General features: G+C 35.5%; 3 protein-coding genes across 4 annotated transcripts in view; 2 read left to right on the top strand and 1 right to left on the bottom strand.

Annotated features, from left to right (window-relative positions):
- LOC109821822 (patatin-like protein 3) overlaps positions 1-3,983 on the bottom strand; it is a 9,848-nt gene extending 5,865 nt beyond the window's left edge. The window contains exon 1 of the mRNA XM_020387977.1: positions 3,903-3,983. Coding sequence (XP_020243566.1) covers positions 3,903-3,983 — 81 coding nt within the window. The remainder of the gene's footprint in view (positions 1-3,902) is intronic.
- LOC109820105 (translocase of chloroplast 159, chloroplastic-like) lies at positions 8,060-13,187 on the top strand. Of its 2 annotated transcripts, XM_020386176.1 has the most exons (6): positions 8,060-9,234; positions 10,040-10,144; positions 10,216-10,320; positions 10,392-10,496; positions 10,564-10,665; positions 10,737-13,187. In XM_020386176.1, the coding sequence occupies exons 1-6, from the start codon at positions 8,161-8,163 to the stop codon at positions 11,883-11,885; spliced, it is 2,640 nt and encodes an 879-aa protein (XP_020241765.1). In that variant the 5' UTR covers positions 8,060-8,160; the 3' UTR covers positions 11,886-13,187. The 2 variants fall into 2 exon arrangements, with proteins under 2 accessions (XP_020241765.1, XP_020241766.1); XM_020386177.1 differs by lacking the exon at positions 10,392-10,496.
- Positions 11,940-13,085, top strand: LOC109821821 (translocase of chloroplast 159, chloroplastic-like). The gene has a single exon (XM_020387976.1). It carries the CDS (start codon positions 11,940-11,942, stop codon positions 13,083-13,085), a length of 1,146 nt encoding a protein of 381 aa, XP_020243565.1.

The following is a 13,237-nucleotide window of genomic DNA, read 5'->3' as shown; positions in this document are numbered from 1 at the left end:
TTTAGATTGGATGATTTGTTATATATATTTTTGCATATATTTACGAGGGATTTACCTTTTCATAATTATTACTTGTCTTAGTACCTGTAGAAAATAGTAGATGTGCACAATTAAGCTACATATGGTCTACGTTTCATATATCCTTCTTAAGAACTACTATTTATTATAATATCATCATTAGTTTGATTTATATTGTGTCATTACACATACTTGAATTACACCATATACTAAAATATCTAGAAAACTCACAAAATAGTGACACCCGTCTCGTTAAAAGTTTTAAAGTGTTAAAAAACCTAGTATAAAATTCGTTACGAATCTACAATTTACACATTAAACGTATCTGTAATTCTATACATATTTTATTTATCACTATATTATAATATTCAAGGGAAGGTATAAGAGGGAGAAGAGGAAGCGAGGGAGGAAAGCGGAGCGGCAGAGACCTGCCCGCGCGTAACTGTGCAAATAGCTAACAACTTAAGTTTTATAAATTATAGAGAGAGAGTCTATATATTTTATTTTTCAAAAAACATTAGTGGGTAATATGTTTTATCCCAGGAAATGTTTCGTTAAAACCATACTATTTAATAATGGATGGTAATAATATTTTTTACAAATTTTTAATTTTCCTAGGATTTCAGTAATATTTGCATATTCATTCTCTATGTATTAATGATATATTCGTTTTAGAAATCTCCCTGACTGTGTTTAATTGTAAATTTTGTAATTTTTAAGGACATTTGTCATAAATTTGTTGAAATTATATTGTTTTCCACATACTTACTGAATTGTTTTATTTAGTAGACCATGTAGTAATATTTCATTTTAGGCGGGGGTGTGGGGGGGGTGGTGGGGTGGGGGTCTAGGTTTGTTTTGTGGGTATGGGTCGATTCGAAGTAGTTTGAGTTCCTGGTGGTTTATTGTGCTTGGTTGTTGGAGCTTGTAGTGTCTTTTGGCGGTTCAATTTATCTAATGATGATTTTGAATTTATTAAGTGTTTTTTAAAAATTTAAATTTAAATGTTTTGTTTTAATTTTAAAACTTTAAGGTGCTTTTCTAAAATTTAATACTTAGTTATGATAAGGGAATATTCTTATTTATAGTTCCTATATTTTATAATTATCTCGTTAGGTCAGAAATAAACAGGATTTCGTTTGTAAATTTTATATATTTTTGCTAGAGATTCATTAACTGGTTAATATTGTAAAAAATTTAACAGTTAGTTGTTAATTGCAAATATTCTTATGACAATTCCGGGTTTTTTTGTGCGGAATTCATGAAGAGTTATTCTTAGTATGTTTTATAAATACATGTGACATTTATTCAAAAGAGTGTTTATAAATTTTAAAATTTATATGAGGTTTTTGTATATTTCACTAAAAAGTGCACTATTGATATTCATATGTCTTCAAATTCAATAAAACTTCAGGTCTAGGTTGCATATGATAAACTGATTTTTGTAATTCTCACAATGAATTACATTAACAATAATATATATATTATTTTTAAGATGTTTTATTAATACAACTTTTTTGTAATTTATGGGTAGGGGTTATTTTGTAGTTAAAAAACTCGGAGAATATTATTCACAGATCCAGAGATCTTTTAGGTGATTGGCCTAAGCATATGATCTTTTAGATTTCTCTAAGTGATTAAAATAAATTCAATAATTGAATACATATACATAAAGAAAAACATATCTAATTTATCAATATACAGTATAAGTCTCATTATGACATAGAATAACATCATTTTGTTACTAATTCAAAGAAGATGAGTTTAATAATAGATGAAGGATAAACAATGTAGTAACATAAAAAAATTCTAAGGTAATATGACCATCCAGATAAGATTCTCCTGAACTCGTACTTATTAAAAGAAGCTATTATATAATGATATTTAATATTAGTAACATATGATATTATAAGCATTGGTTAAACAACATAGATGTAATATATACTATATTATACAGCTGACCGTTACTATACGATGACAGAAATAATAAAGAATACAAGATGAATAAGGAAGAACCAGTTAACCTATATTACCTATCCTAAATTTTAAATAGTAACTATATACTTACTATATCATTCATACATGACCTATCTATAATCTAAATACTAAATAAAGAAATACCTAGCTACTACATTATACTGTACATACTGAATACTAACGTAGTAATGATTATTCCTAACCGTGCACAACCTTAGATTCCCCACCTAACGGACGCGGGCTAAAATCACACTCATTTCCCTAGATTTTTTGTACAATCCGCTTCGTGATTTTGACTCTACACATTTCTTAAACCAAACACACAATTTAGGTGAGAACCCGTCCTGATTTTAGACCTTCATCACAACACAGGGCGCAATTTAACGGTCCGAATGAATAGACTTTTTCTTGACAGACTCAAACGAAGCGCTCAACAACCCACGACACGGTTCAACCCCAATTTGATGTTTTTGAGTTTAGAACGTGTAGATCAAACGATCAACGGAGCGGTACGCAAAAAAATTTAGGAAATGATGACTGACTTTACCGCGTCCTTAGTGTGGAATCTAAGGTGTCACCGTTAGAACAAACAGTTATACTATAGAATCCGCGGTAATGATTTCATGAAACGCTCACGGCTTCATACCCACTTATATAATACTATATAGTTATAAATTCATAATCATTTCATACATATCATAAATCATACTGCCCATTTTGTCTACTTCAATGGTACTATAGAATAACAGTATTTCACCACCTATACACTCACGTTAATACTATTACCATATTTCTGCACAATCTTTCTTATAACCATCCAGCGGCTACTTCGCTTTATAATAGTATGCACGAGAACCAGGAGCAAGAAGCAGAAGAGAGATGAGAGAAGAGAAACTTGAAACAACTGAAGAGGAAACTTGGTTAAAAAAATTTCGTCTTAGAACTTGGTGAAGACATCGAGGGTGCCAAATCCACTCCTTAGCACTCCACACTGAAGAGAGACAGCTCAATCACTATTCACCCTACCTTTTGGTAAAAAGAATCTCCATTTACACGGTGCTGATGTATATGGGGGTGATTTGGCACACCTCACTATCAACGTTCAATTGCAACGCAATCTGGTACCCAAGGTTTCTCCATACTTTCTCATATCATAGTACAAATCTGATACTTATATATTAATATAATGAATACATCAGTACCATATAATATTATATACATATATATATATATATATATCATACCTAATAATACATTAAATAACCATCAATAGAGTCAATAACACAATATAAATCAAAATAAATATAATACAAAATTAAACAGAGTATTAGATAGAGAGAGCAGAGAGAAAAATGGGATACTTGGTCAAAGAAAAAAAACAAATCCGTGGTAGGTAGACATGTGATGAACACATCTTTCCCTAGAACACCACAACCCTCCTTGAAGATTCGACGCCTCACACCACTTCAAAGAGATTGACTGATATGAACAATGATAGCCATCCACATACAACCCACAAAAGGATCATTAGGTCCAAAGATAAGATAGCACTAATTGCCTAATAATACTCATAATATTAATATAATCGACATATAATTGATAATAACAATATTAGACATACCTAATTTAATTACACTATAACAATCTTCTAAAATTAAAATTAGAAAATCGAGATATATACAATAGACATAAAAGAAACAAACTTCTAGGCAGCAGCTAGAGCACCGCTCGCTCGCGCAACGCCGACGAAAGCCGCCGTAAGGGTATAAAATCCATTGACCCTAACGGAAAGTGGATCTCTCCTCTGACCCAGCGATCTACAAACTAACACCTGCTTATGAAGACGACATATAATTGGCCTTATCCCACTCCGTTGCACTGATGATCGCTCCTCCTTTCTCCACCACCCCACCCCCGCACCCCTTTAGGGTAGAATACCGACGTCGCTTTGACCTCACATCGCGCCCATGTACAAGATCTGCATTCATACTCAATCAAACTGTTAAATGATTACGAGGTGTATACAAACGAAGGGTCAAACGACGACGGAGTTCACCCCAACTTGGATAGTGTTGACGTTATAAACAAGATAAAATACTCAAACATCAAACGGAGCGGATACAATCACACAATGTCGCATAACAAATGCATCACCAAATATAGAGCGTCATAGGAGGAAACTCCCTCCAACTCATCAGACCAGCTCAATTAAGTCTCATATATATTTAATAGACGTACATTAGTATTATAATTTATATTATACCTCTAATATATCAGTACGTATACTAATAATTATATAAATAAATATATCATTTATGATAACTATAAAAATAAATAGTGACTTTATTAACATAATTAATACAATGTATCATAGACGAACATACAATCAATATACACATAAATCACATACGAAGAATAAAAAATATACAAATCACAAAACAGGAATCAAAATGCCTAAATAAAAAAGCAAAATACATACAAATTTATTCAAGAACATCCGTCGATTTCATCCACTATAAATATAAACACTAAAAATATGACTTAAGTCAAGTCTATCAAAAGAAAAACTTTCGTCGCTACCCTCCTCCCCTTCCGTTACTGTCCCCCCCCCTCCTCGGCACATCATATTCTATCCCTATCACACCCCTTTTTCCTCATCCTAACCAAAAGGGATCCTCGGTCCATATGAGTGGAACTAAGTTCGATGGATTAACACACTATTTGCCTACTCAACAACATATACATTGCCCACAAGTTTATATTTGTTCATATACAACGCCTACTGATAGTATATTTATTTAACATATATATATATATATATATATATATATAATAATAATATATTATAATATTACATATATATATATATTGATCATATATAATATATTATGATATTATATATATAATGATATAATATATATATATATAACTATATTCAAGAAATGAAGTAATTTGTAAGAGATGATTGTAATTATACTAACTCGGTTGTAAAATCAGGAGTTTTTCGGTGGTTGCTTTCAGCTTATTAAATGAGACCAATGGTTTAAGAAAGTGTAGCAACATAAATTTCATAAAACAAAACTGAGCTTGGGGGTATTTTTATAAAATAGAGAGAATTTCTTTTTACTAAAATATCACTATTGATGGTAGTTAGTTTAAGTTGTCTCGCGCTTGAAATGTACCTTGTTTTGAATGTTTAACATCTGAACGTTCTTAGAGCATCTCCAACCCAAAAACCCAAAATGGTGTAGTTTTTACACCAACTTGGTGTAGTTTTTACACCAAATTACTATTCCATCTCCATCCATTACACCAAATTTTACATCAAAAAGAATATTCCTTCTATTTACAAACTATAAAATGGGATATGGTTAGAATATTTAATTTGTTATAACAAACTATAAGGGTAAACTTGGGAAAAACCAAAATCTCCATATCTACAGTGTTGCGCCATTCCTGGCGCAACACTGTAACACCCTTTAAAATGACGCTAAGTTTGGCGTTGGGTTGGAGGAAGAATTGGTGTTGGATTTGCGTCAAAATAGGTTTTTGGAGTTGGGTTGGAGATGCTCTTACTTTTATCAGGACGGTTTTTTATATAGGTTTTATATGCATATTTGTCATTTACTCCTACATTCTCCATGTTGGATTTTTATACGCCTTTCTTTTGACACCATTGAATTTAATAGGGATAAATTAGCAAATATAGAGATTTGAATGGTAAATCTACAAATCTATTCCTCTATACAAATGGAAGAACTCAAGATTTACTATTCATGCTACAACAAATACTACAGTAGCATTTATTGTAACATTTATTACTGTATCAAATAGGAAACTGTGTGCTGTAGCAATTTTTTTAAAAACACTGTAGCACACGGGAACACTGTAGCATTTTTTTAAATGTAGCAGAGGCGGGAACAGTAGCAACCCAAATTTCTTAAAACAGTACTGTAGCATTAAAAAAAAATCCGAATTACTGTAGCAGGGAAAAAAAAGATATATCGTGCTTTGCACTGTGTTCACGACTAGTATGATAGATGCCAAAAGCACTGAAAAAAACTTATTTGTGAGAGATTATGTTATTTTACCACTTCTTAGAAATGTAATCTTCAAGCCAGAAAATTAAAGCATAAATTAATAAATATTTAAATTTAAAAATTATATCTTCAAACAAGATAGATTTAAGATATCTACTACTTATAAACTAAAGGAGAACAGCAAAAAAGTTCTGATGAACAGGAAAATAACGACCTACTTTTTTACGCCAACAAGCAACTCCCACGTCTCCTGCATCGCTAAAATATTTTTCTCAAATAACCAACAGCCCCCTTTTCCCTCTATTTCTCTCTCAAATCAAGTCTCTGCCCTAATTCAGTTTTTAAAACGTTCATCAATCTCTCTCTCCCCTTTCTCTCTCTAGAAATCTCTGAGATCCACTCAGAAATGGCCATGGAGATCGAAGATCTACGCCATCACGTCTCAATCTCCTTCGCTCAAGATGTCGTCTCCGCTAAAAAACGATGCGTCCGATTAGTTCCTACGACCTTCATACCAGAACAACCTCAAACAATACGAAATTAGGGTTTCCGACGTTCTCTTCGGTTTCTAGGGTTTCGATAAAAGGGTAATTTCTTAAAATTTCATGACCTCCAATTTAATTTCTTCAAATATTGATGATTCGGCGATTTCTTTAGGTTTCGTGTTGAATTTGTGAGAAAAGAGGGCGAATTTCACCAGGTGTGCTTACAAACAATTTCTTTAATTTCGAGTTTAGAAATGGCAGAAAAGTTTGGGTGTAATTGCTTCATTCTCTCTCGATTTTCAAAACACTATAGTTTGGGTAAAGTTTCTATTGATGTTATCTTTCCTGTTTTACTTTTTCTATGTCTAGGGTTTTTGGGGTTTGATTTTGTGTATAGTAAAGCTAAATCTCCCTTTTAAAGAGTCGCTTTCAATTTTTGTGCCCTATTTTTGTGTGTAATTTTGGTTTTCTTTGTTTAGAATTCAATCGGTGAGTGATCAATGGCTTCGAAGAGGAATTTGAAGGATCTGAAGGATCTGCAGAAAGATCCTCCAACATCTTGCAGCGCAGGTCTCTTTCGATTTCCTATTTTTTGCCTTTTCCCCTTGAAATTATTGTGATGATTACAATAGTAATTTTTCTATAATTATGATTTGATCTGTTGTCTCATATTGATTCTAGGATGGCCAGAAGTAGATGTATGATTTATCTATGATTTATGAGGATCTTGTTAATGATGCATGCTTGCTAGAGTCGGTTCAGTGTTTGAACTCACCTCCTACATATTTCTGCAAGGTAAACACCAAAGGTCCAAATGAGAGTTTAAATTTTTTACTCAATACCTTTTAAACACGATTTATGGGAATTTCCAATAGCACTAAAAGGATTTCGTACAGTTTTGAAAGTTGAGGGGGTTTCTATGAATCATAAAGGTTAGGGTGATTTGTGTAAAAGATAACCACTATCGAATCAAACTTGATCTAATATATAAACGAATAATAACCAAATATTAATTACTTTTTCGATTTACTTCCACCATTATACTTAATTTATATACTTAATTTATAGCAGAATATTAAATTTATTTATAGCAGAATACTTAATTTTGGTAACATGTTCAATATTTGTAGAATATAATTTAAAAATAGTGCTTTGGACGGATCTAAATATTAGTTTTAAAAAAGAACAAAGAAAACCTTATTTTGTGCAACTTTTGCCCCAAGAAACATAATCAGAGTAACTTATTCCCAAAGAAACTAAAACTCCCTCTTCTCCTTCCCTCCACAAATAAATAAAAGCCAAGCAGATAAACCCAAAAAAAGCCCGGCTTTTTCTCGACTTCCCTCTCTCCCTCCGCCGCCAAAATCCTCCCCTCAAAAAAATAAGCTCCAATCTTTTCGAAACCCAATGAATCCAGGTCAACTGCGGGCCCCACCTCCTCCCCTCCTCGTTCGCGCCCCTCTCTCTTCCGAGGACCACAACAGCAGCAGCGACCTCAGCACCGACAGCGATAGTGGGTTCGGGTCCGAACCCAGGACCACAACAGCAGCAGCGACCTCAGCACCGACAGCGATAGTGGGTTCGGGTCCGAACCCGAACCCGAAACCGAACTCGAGCAGTCGCTGCTACGGTCGGAATCGATGCCGGTGGCGAGGCTGACGGCGGACGAGGACGTCGACGGCGACGAGACGGAGGAGGAAGAGGGGGAGGGGTTTGTCGTTAGGGTTCGGGTTCTTGACAATGGTGACGATGAAAACCCTAGTTTGGAGTCTGAGGAAGAGGTTTTTGATGAGGCTGATGGGGGTTTGGATGCTGTGGCTAGGGTTTATTCTTCTCAGAGTGGAAACCCTAGTCCATTTACAGATGGGGTTTTGGAGGGAAACCCTAATATGAATTTGGAAGAAGATGGGGATGTGAGACCAATGGAGGTGGTACCTGACACTATGGAAACTGAGGAAGATAGGGTTTTGCGTGAAAACTTGAATTCGATTGAAAATTCAACGAAGGATGGGGTCGATGAACATACATCTAGAGATTGTACTGATGAAACTCACAATGAGACCTCGGGAAGTGATTGTGCACAAGGGAACACTACTTTGGATGGTGATTGTATTGATGAGACTCACAGTGAGATTTCGGGAAGTGATTGCGCACAAGGGAACACTAGTTTTACCGGAGAGGTGTCTTTGGAGTCCACGGAAAAAGACGAGGATTTGAAACCAATGGAAGTTGAGCCTGACAATGTCGAAGCAGAGAAAGATGGAGAAGAGGAGGATTCAGATGTTGATCAACCGGAGGAAATTGGCATTGAGACTGGTTCAAGTGAATTCGGGTTTTTGGATGAAAGTTCAAATGCAGAGGAAACTGCTGGGGAAGTCAGGGTTTTGAGTGGAAACTTGAATTTGACAGAAAATTCTGTGAAGAACGGAGTTGGTGAAGTTAAACCTAATGGTTCTGTGGATGAAACTCGTAAGGAGAACGGAGATCATGGTGTTCTAGATGAAAAGGATGAGGTTTTGGGAACTGATTGTGCACAAAGTATCACTGCGTTTACAGGAGAGATGCAGTTAGAGTCCGTGGAAGTGAAGCTGACGACTATTGAGATAGAGATGGATGGGATTGATGAATGTATGCACCAAGGATGGGAACCTGCAGATGCTGCGGCCAGAGAAATTGGCAATGTTGTTGCTGATTCGAACCAAAACCAAGAACAGGTATGTTTCGAATCTTGGCAATACCAAAACCTTGTAATTGTATTCGTGGCTTTGGGGAAAAACACGAGGGATCCACTATCTGGTACACTTTTGATAATTTTGAAAACATCTTTATTATTCAACTATTCACTTAATTTTTTATTTTATTTTCGGCTGGTCTAAGCTGTTAAAATTGGCTTGGCACTCATATTGGTTGGAACCAAATCGAATTCAATATAAAGATTAGTTGCATTTAGATTCATCTATAAATTTTATATCAAAACATGCACCCAAATTTTTTTAGCAAATTCATATTTAAATGCTAGTTCTTTTTAAGCAATCGTTAAATATTTAAATATCCCATTGCTTTATTATTCTATAGTTAATGGATATAAAATTATTTGATTAAAGATATCATATTTTTGAATAATTTAATTCTTTTAGTAGCATTTAAACAATATCTGAAAAGTATTTCTTTAAAATGATACAAATCCATAATTTGCATGGTTGATTAAAATTTTGTTTTGGAAACATTTCTTGGATAATGTTAAATATAAGGAATTAAATGTAGAACAAAACAAGCACAGTCTTGTAGGAATTTTTTCTTTTTTTCTTTTTTTTTCATATCAAAACTGAATTCTAGATATTGCACTCAGTTCTTCATGCTTAAAATCAGAAGTTTCCTACAAATTTAATGTACTTTCTGTTGTCTTGTCTAAAAATGCTTAATGAGTTTATACTTTACATATAACCTAATTGTTGTTGCTGCTGCTGCTGTGGTTGCTGCTGATGTTGTTTTGCACTTATAAATTTGGTGTGTTTGCAGGATGAAGAAGATGGCTCTGTTACTGTGGATTCTAGTCAATCTGACAGCTCTTTGAACAGGCTTGAGTGTTGGAATGACAACAAAGCGAAGAAGAAACCAGAAGAGGTTTGTAATACTCTTGTGGATCCTGGTGTAGCTGAGAGTTTTGCAATGTTATAAATTTGGTCTTCTTGCAGGATGAAGAAGATGGCTCTGTTATTGTGGATTCTAGTGAATCTGAGAGCTCTGTGAACAAGATTGAGACTAGGAATGATGACAAAGTGAATAAGAAAGCAGAAGAGGTTTGTAGTATTCTTGTGGATTCCAGTACAGCTGATAATTTTACAATATTCTAACTTTTGTGTTTTTGCAGGACGATGAAGATGGCCCTGTTGTTGTGGATTCTTGTGAATCTGAGAGCTCTGTGAACAATCTTGAGAGTAGGAATAATAACAAACTGAATAAGAAAACAGAAGAGGTTTGTAGTGCTCTTGTGGATTCTAATACAGCTGAGAGTTTTGCAATCTTATAATGATGTTTTGCAGGACGATGAAGATGGCTCTGTTGTGGATTCTAGTGGACCTGAGAGCTCTGTGAACAACCTTGAGAGTAAGAATGATGACGAAGCGCATAAGAAAGCAGAAGAGGTTTGTAGTACTCTTGTGGAATTTAATACAGCTGAGAGTTTTGCAATCTTATAACTTAAGTGGTTTTGCAGGATAATGTGGGTGCAAAGGAGGGAGGATTGCAAGTTTCTGGTAAACAAATGATAAGGGAGTCCAAAAGGGAGATTATTAGGGAGTTATTGGCTTCTGCATCCTCTTCTGCTGCTACCAGCAATGATACGATCATTGCCTCTAATCTTAGGAGAATTCTTTCTGACAGTTATCCTGCTTTTTTGGGCTCCTTAGGCCCAAGTAGATCACAACCAACCATCCTCGACTCTTCCAACCTTGCAGTTGATAGCAACCCCGAAATCGCAATGACTGAAGAAGAGAAGAAATTTCATAACAACATCGAGTTGGTTAGAGTCAAATTCCTTCGTCTTGCTTTCAGATTAGGTTATTACCTGGAAGAGAAAATGGTCACTTCAGTCCTCTACAATCTTGAACGCATTGCGGGTACAAAACATTGGAAGTTTAGCTTTCAGACAGCAAGAAAGAAGGCTATGGAGCTCGAGAGGGAAGAGAAAGATAAGTTGGATTTTTCATGTACTATTCTAGTTATTGGGAAGGCTGGAGCCGGAAAGAGCGCGACGATAAATTCAATCTTTGAAGAAGAGAAGTCACCAAGGAATCTATTCGAACCTGAAACTTCTTCAGTGAGAAAGATTGAGGGGGTTGTGAATGGGATAAAGATTCGGATTTTGGATACTCCAGGCCTGAAACTTTACTCACAAGATCAAGTATCAAATATAAAGATGCTCTCTTCTCTGAAGAAGTACATGAAGAAATACCCACCTGATGTAGTTCTCTATATGGATCGGCTTGATATCCAAACCCGGGATTTTAATGATTTGCCCCTTTTGAGAACAGTTACTAGTACTTTAGGCCCTTCAATTTGGTCGAATGCTATCATTGTTCTCACTCATGCATCCACAGCTCCACCCGAGGGACTAGATGGCAGACCATTATCCTATGAAACATGTATAGAGGAGAGGTCTTATGTGATTCAACAGTCAATTACGCTGGCAACAGGAGATATGAATTTGATGAGGCCAGTGGCTTTAGTTGAGAATCATCCATCTTGTAGAAGGAACACAAAAGGGGAAAGAGTACTTCCAAATGGATGTAGATGGAGATCTAAGTTACTTCTCTTGTGTTGCCGTTCGAAAATCTTATCTGAAGCCAATGCCCTTTCTCCCTAGGGTTCAAGATTCTTCTGCACAAAAGCTCTTAAACTCCCTCTTCCGATCTCCACAATGGAATTCTTTTTGTCTTTGCTTTTTGAGAAAAAACCCCATCCAAAGCTTTCTTCAGATATCGACTTGAATGGCTTTTCAGATGAGGAAGATGAAGAACATGAGTATGATAATCTCCCGCCTTTCTCTCCTTTAACCAAATCCCAGATTGACGAGCTTAGTAAAGAGCAAAAAAGGTTGTATTTTGACGAGTATGACTATCGGGTTGAACTCCTGAAGAAGAAACAGTGGAAGGAACAGATTAGGCTATTCAAAGAAATCGAAAAGAGAGGGGAAAGCAATAATATTTATGAAGATGATGATGATTCTCCAACTTCACCGGCTCTTTCGCAAGATATTACATTGCCTCTTTCCTTTGATTGTGATGATCCAGTGTATCGTTACCGATCCTTGGAGCCAAGCTCAAACTCAACATTCTCAACTGATTTTCTCTCGGGTTCTAATGGTTGGGATCATGACTATAGCTATGATGGGATTAGGCTCCTAAAGATCTTTGCTATAGCTTCAAAATTTCCAGGTGAAATCTCTGTCGGTTTAAGAAAAGATAAGGAGGAGTTCGTCATCAATTTGGACTCCTCAGTCTCAGCCAAGCATGGAGATAATGGCTCATCGCTAGCGAACTTCAACGTCCAAACTATTGGTAACCAAAGAGCATACTCTATACGGGGCGAAACCAAGTTCAAAAATTTTAAGAAGAACAAGATGACTGCAGGTTTTTCTGTCAACTATTTGGGGGATACTGTTGCTACTGGAGTGAAGCTAGAGGATCAAGCTTCAATTGGGAAGAGAGTTGAGCTTGGTGCAAGTATTGGTGCTGTTCGAGCTGAGGGTGGTGTGGCATATGGAGCTAATTTGGAGGCAAAATTAATGGAGGAGGATTACCCTGTTGGCCGAGCTCTTGCTATATCAAGTTTGTCTTTGGTTCAGTATTGCGGGAATTTGGCTTTTGTGGGGAATCTACAGGCTGAAGTCCCTATTGAGAGGAACTCGAAGATAATCGTTCGTGTTGACATCAACAACAAGATGAGTGGAAGGTTAACACTTCAACCACGTACTTCTGACCCTCTTGTGATGGTGCTTATTGGTTTACTTCCATTTGCAAACTGTATTCTGAGGAGAATCTGGCGCAAGTATTTTTTAGCATAGTAAACTGTTATCCATTTAGATTTTTTTTATACAGTTAATTTAGGTTTCATAACTTTCCGCATTTAGGATTTGTATATGGGAATTGAATTGGGGTTCTGATCACTGATGGAATTTTTAGTTCTATTTCAACCATCTTTTGTTCTTCTATGCTC

This window comes from Asparagus officinalis, chromosome 8, assembly GCF_001876935.1.
Source record: "Asparagus officinalis chromosome 8, Aspof.V1, whole genome shotgun sequence".
NCBI classification, from domain to species: Eukaryota; Viridiplantae; Streptophyta; class Magnoliopsida; order Asparagales; family Asparagaceae; genus Asparagus; species Asparagus officinalis.
The sequence above is the reverse complement of the archived record's forward strand: the minus strand, read 5'-3'. Positions and strand labels throughout refer to the sequence as shown.

Excerpts from the sequence above, each read along its gene's own strand:
- LOC109820105 (XM_020386176.1), top strand. The coding sequence starts at position 8,161 with ATGCCGGTGGCGAGGCTGACGGCGGACGAGGACGTCGACGGCGACGAG. Across the intron at positions 10,497-10,563 it reads TGAATAAGAAAACAGAAGAG|GACGATGAAGATGGCTCTGT; the intron begins GTTTGTAGTGCT and ends GATGTTTTGCAG. Across the intron at positions 10,666-10,736 it reads CGCATAAGAAAGCAGAAGAG|GATAATGTGGGTGCAAAGGA; the intron begins GTTTGTAGTACT and ends GTGGTTTTGCAG.
- LOC109821821 (XM_020387976.1), top strand. The coding sequence starts at position 11,940 with ATGGAATTCTTTTTGTCTTTGCTTTTTGAGAAAAAACCCCATCCAAAG.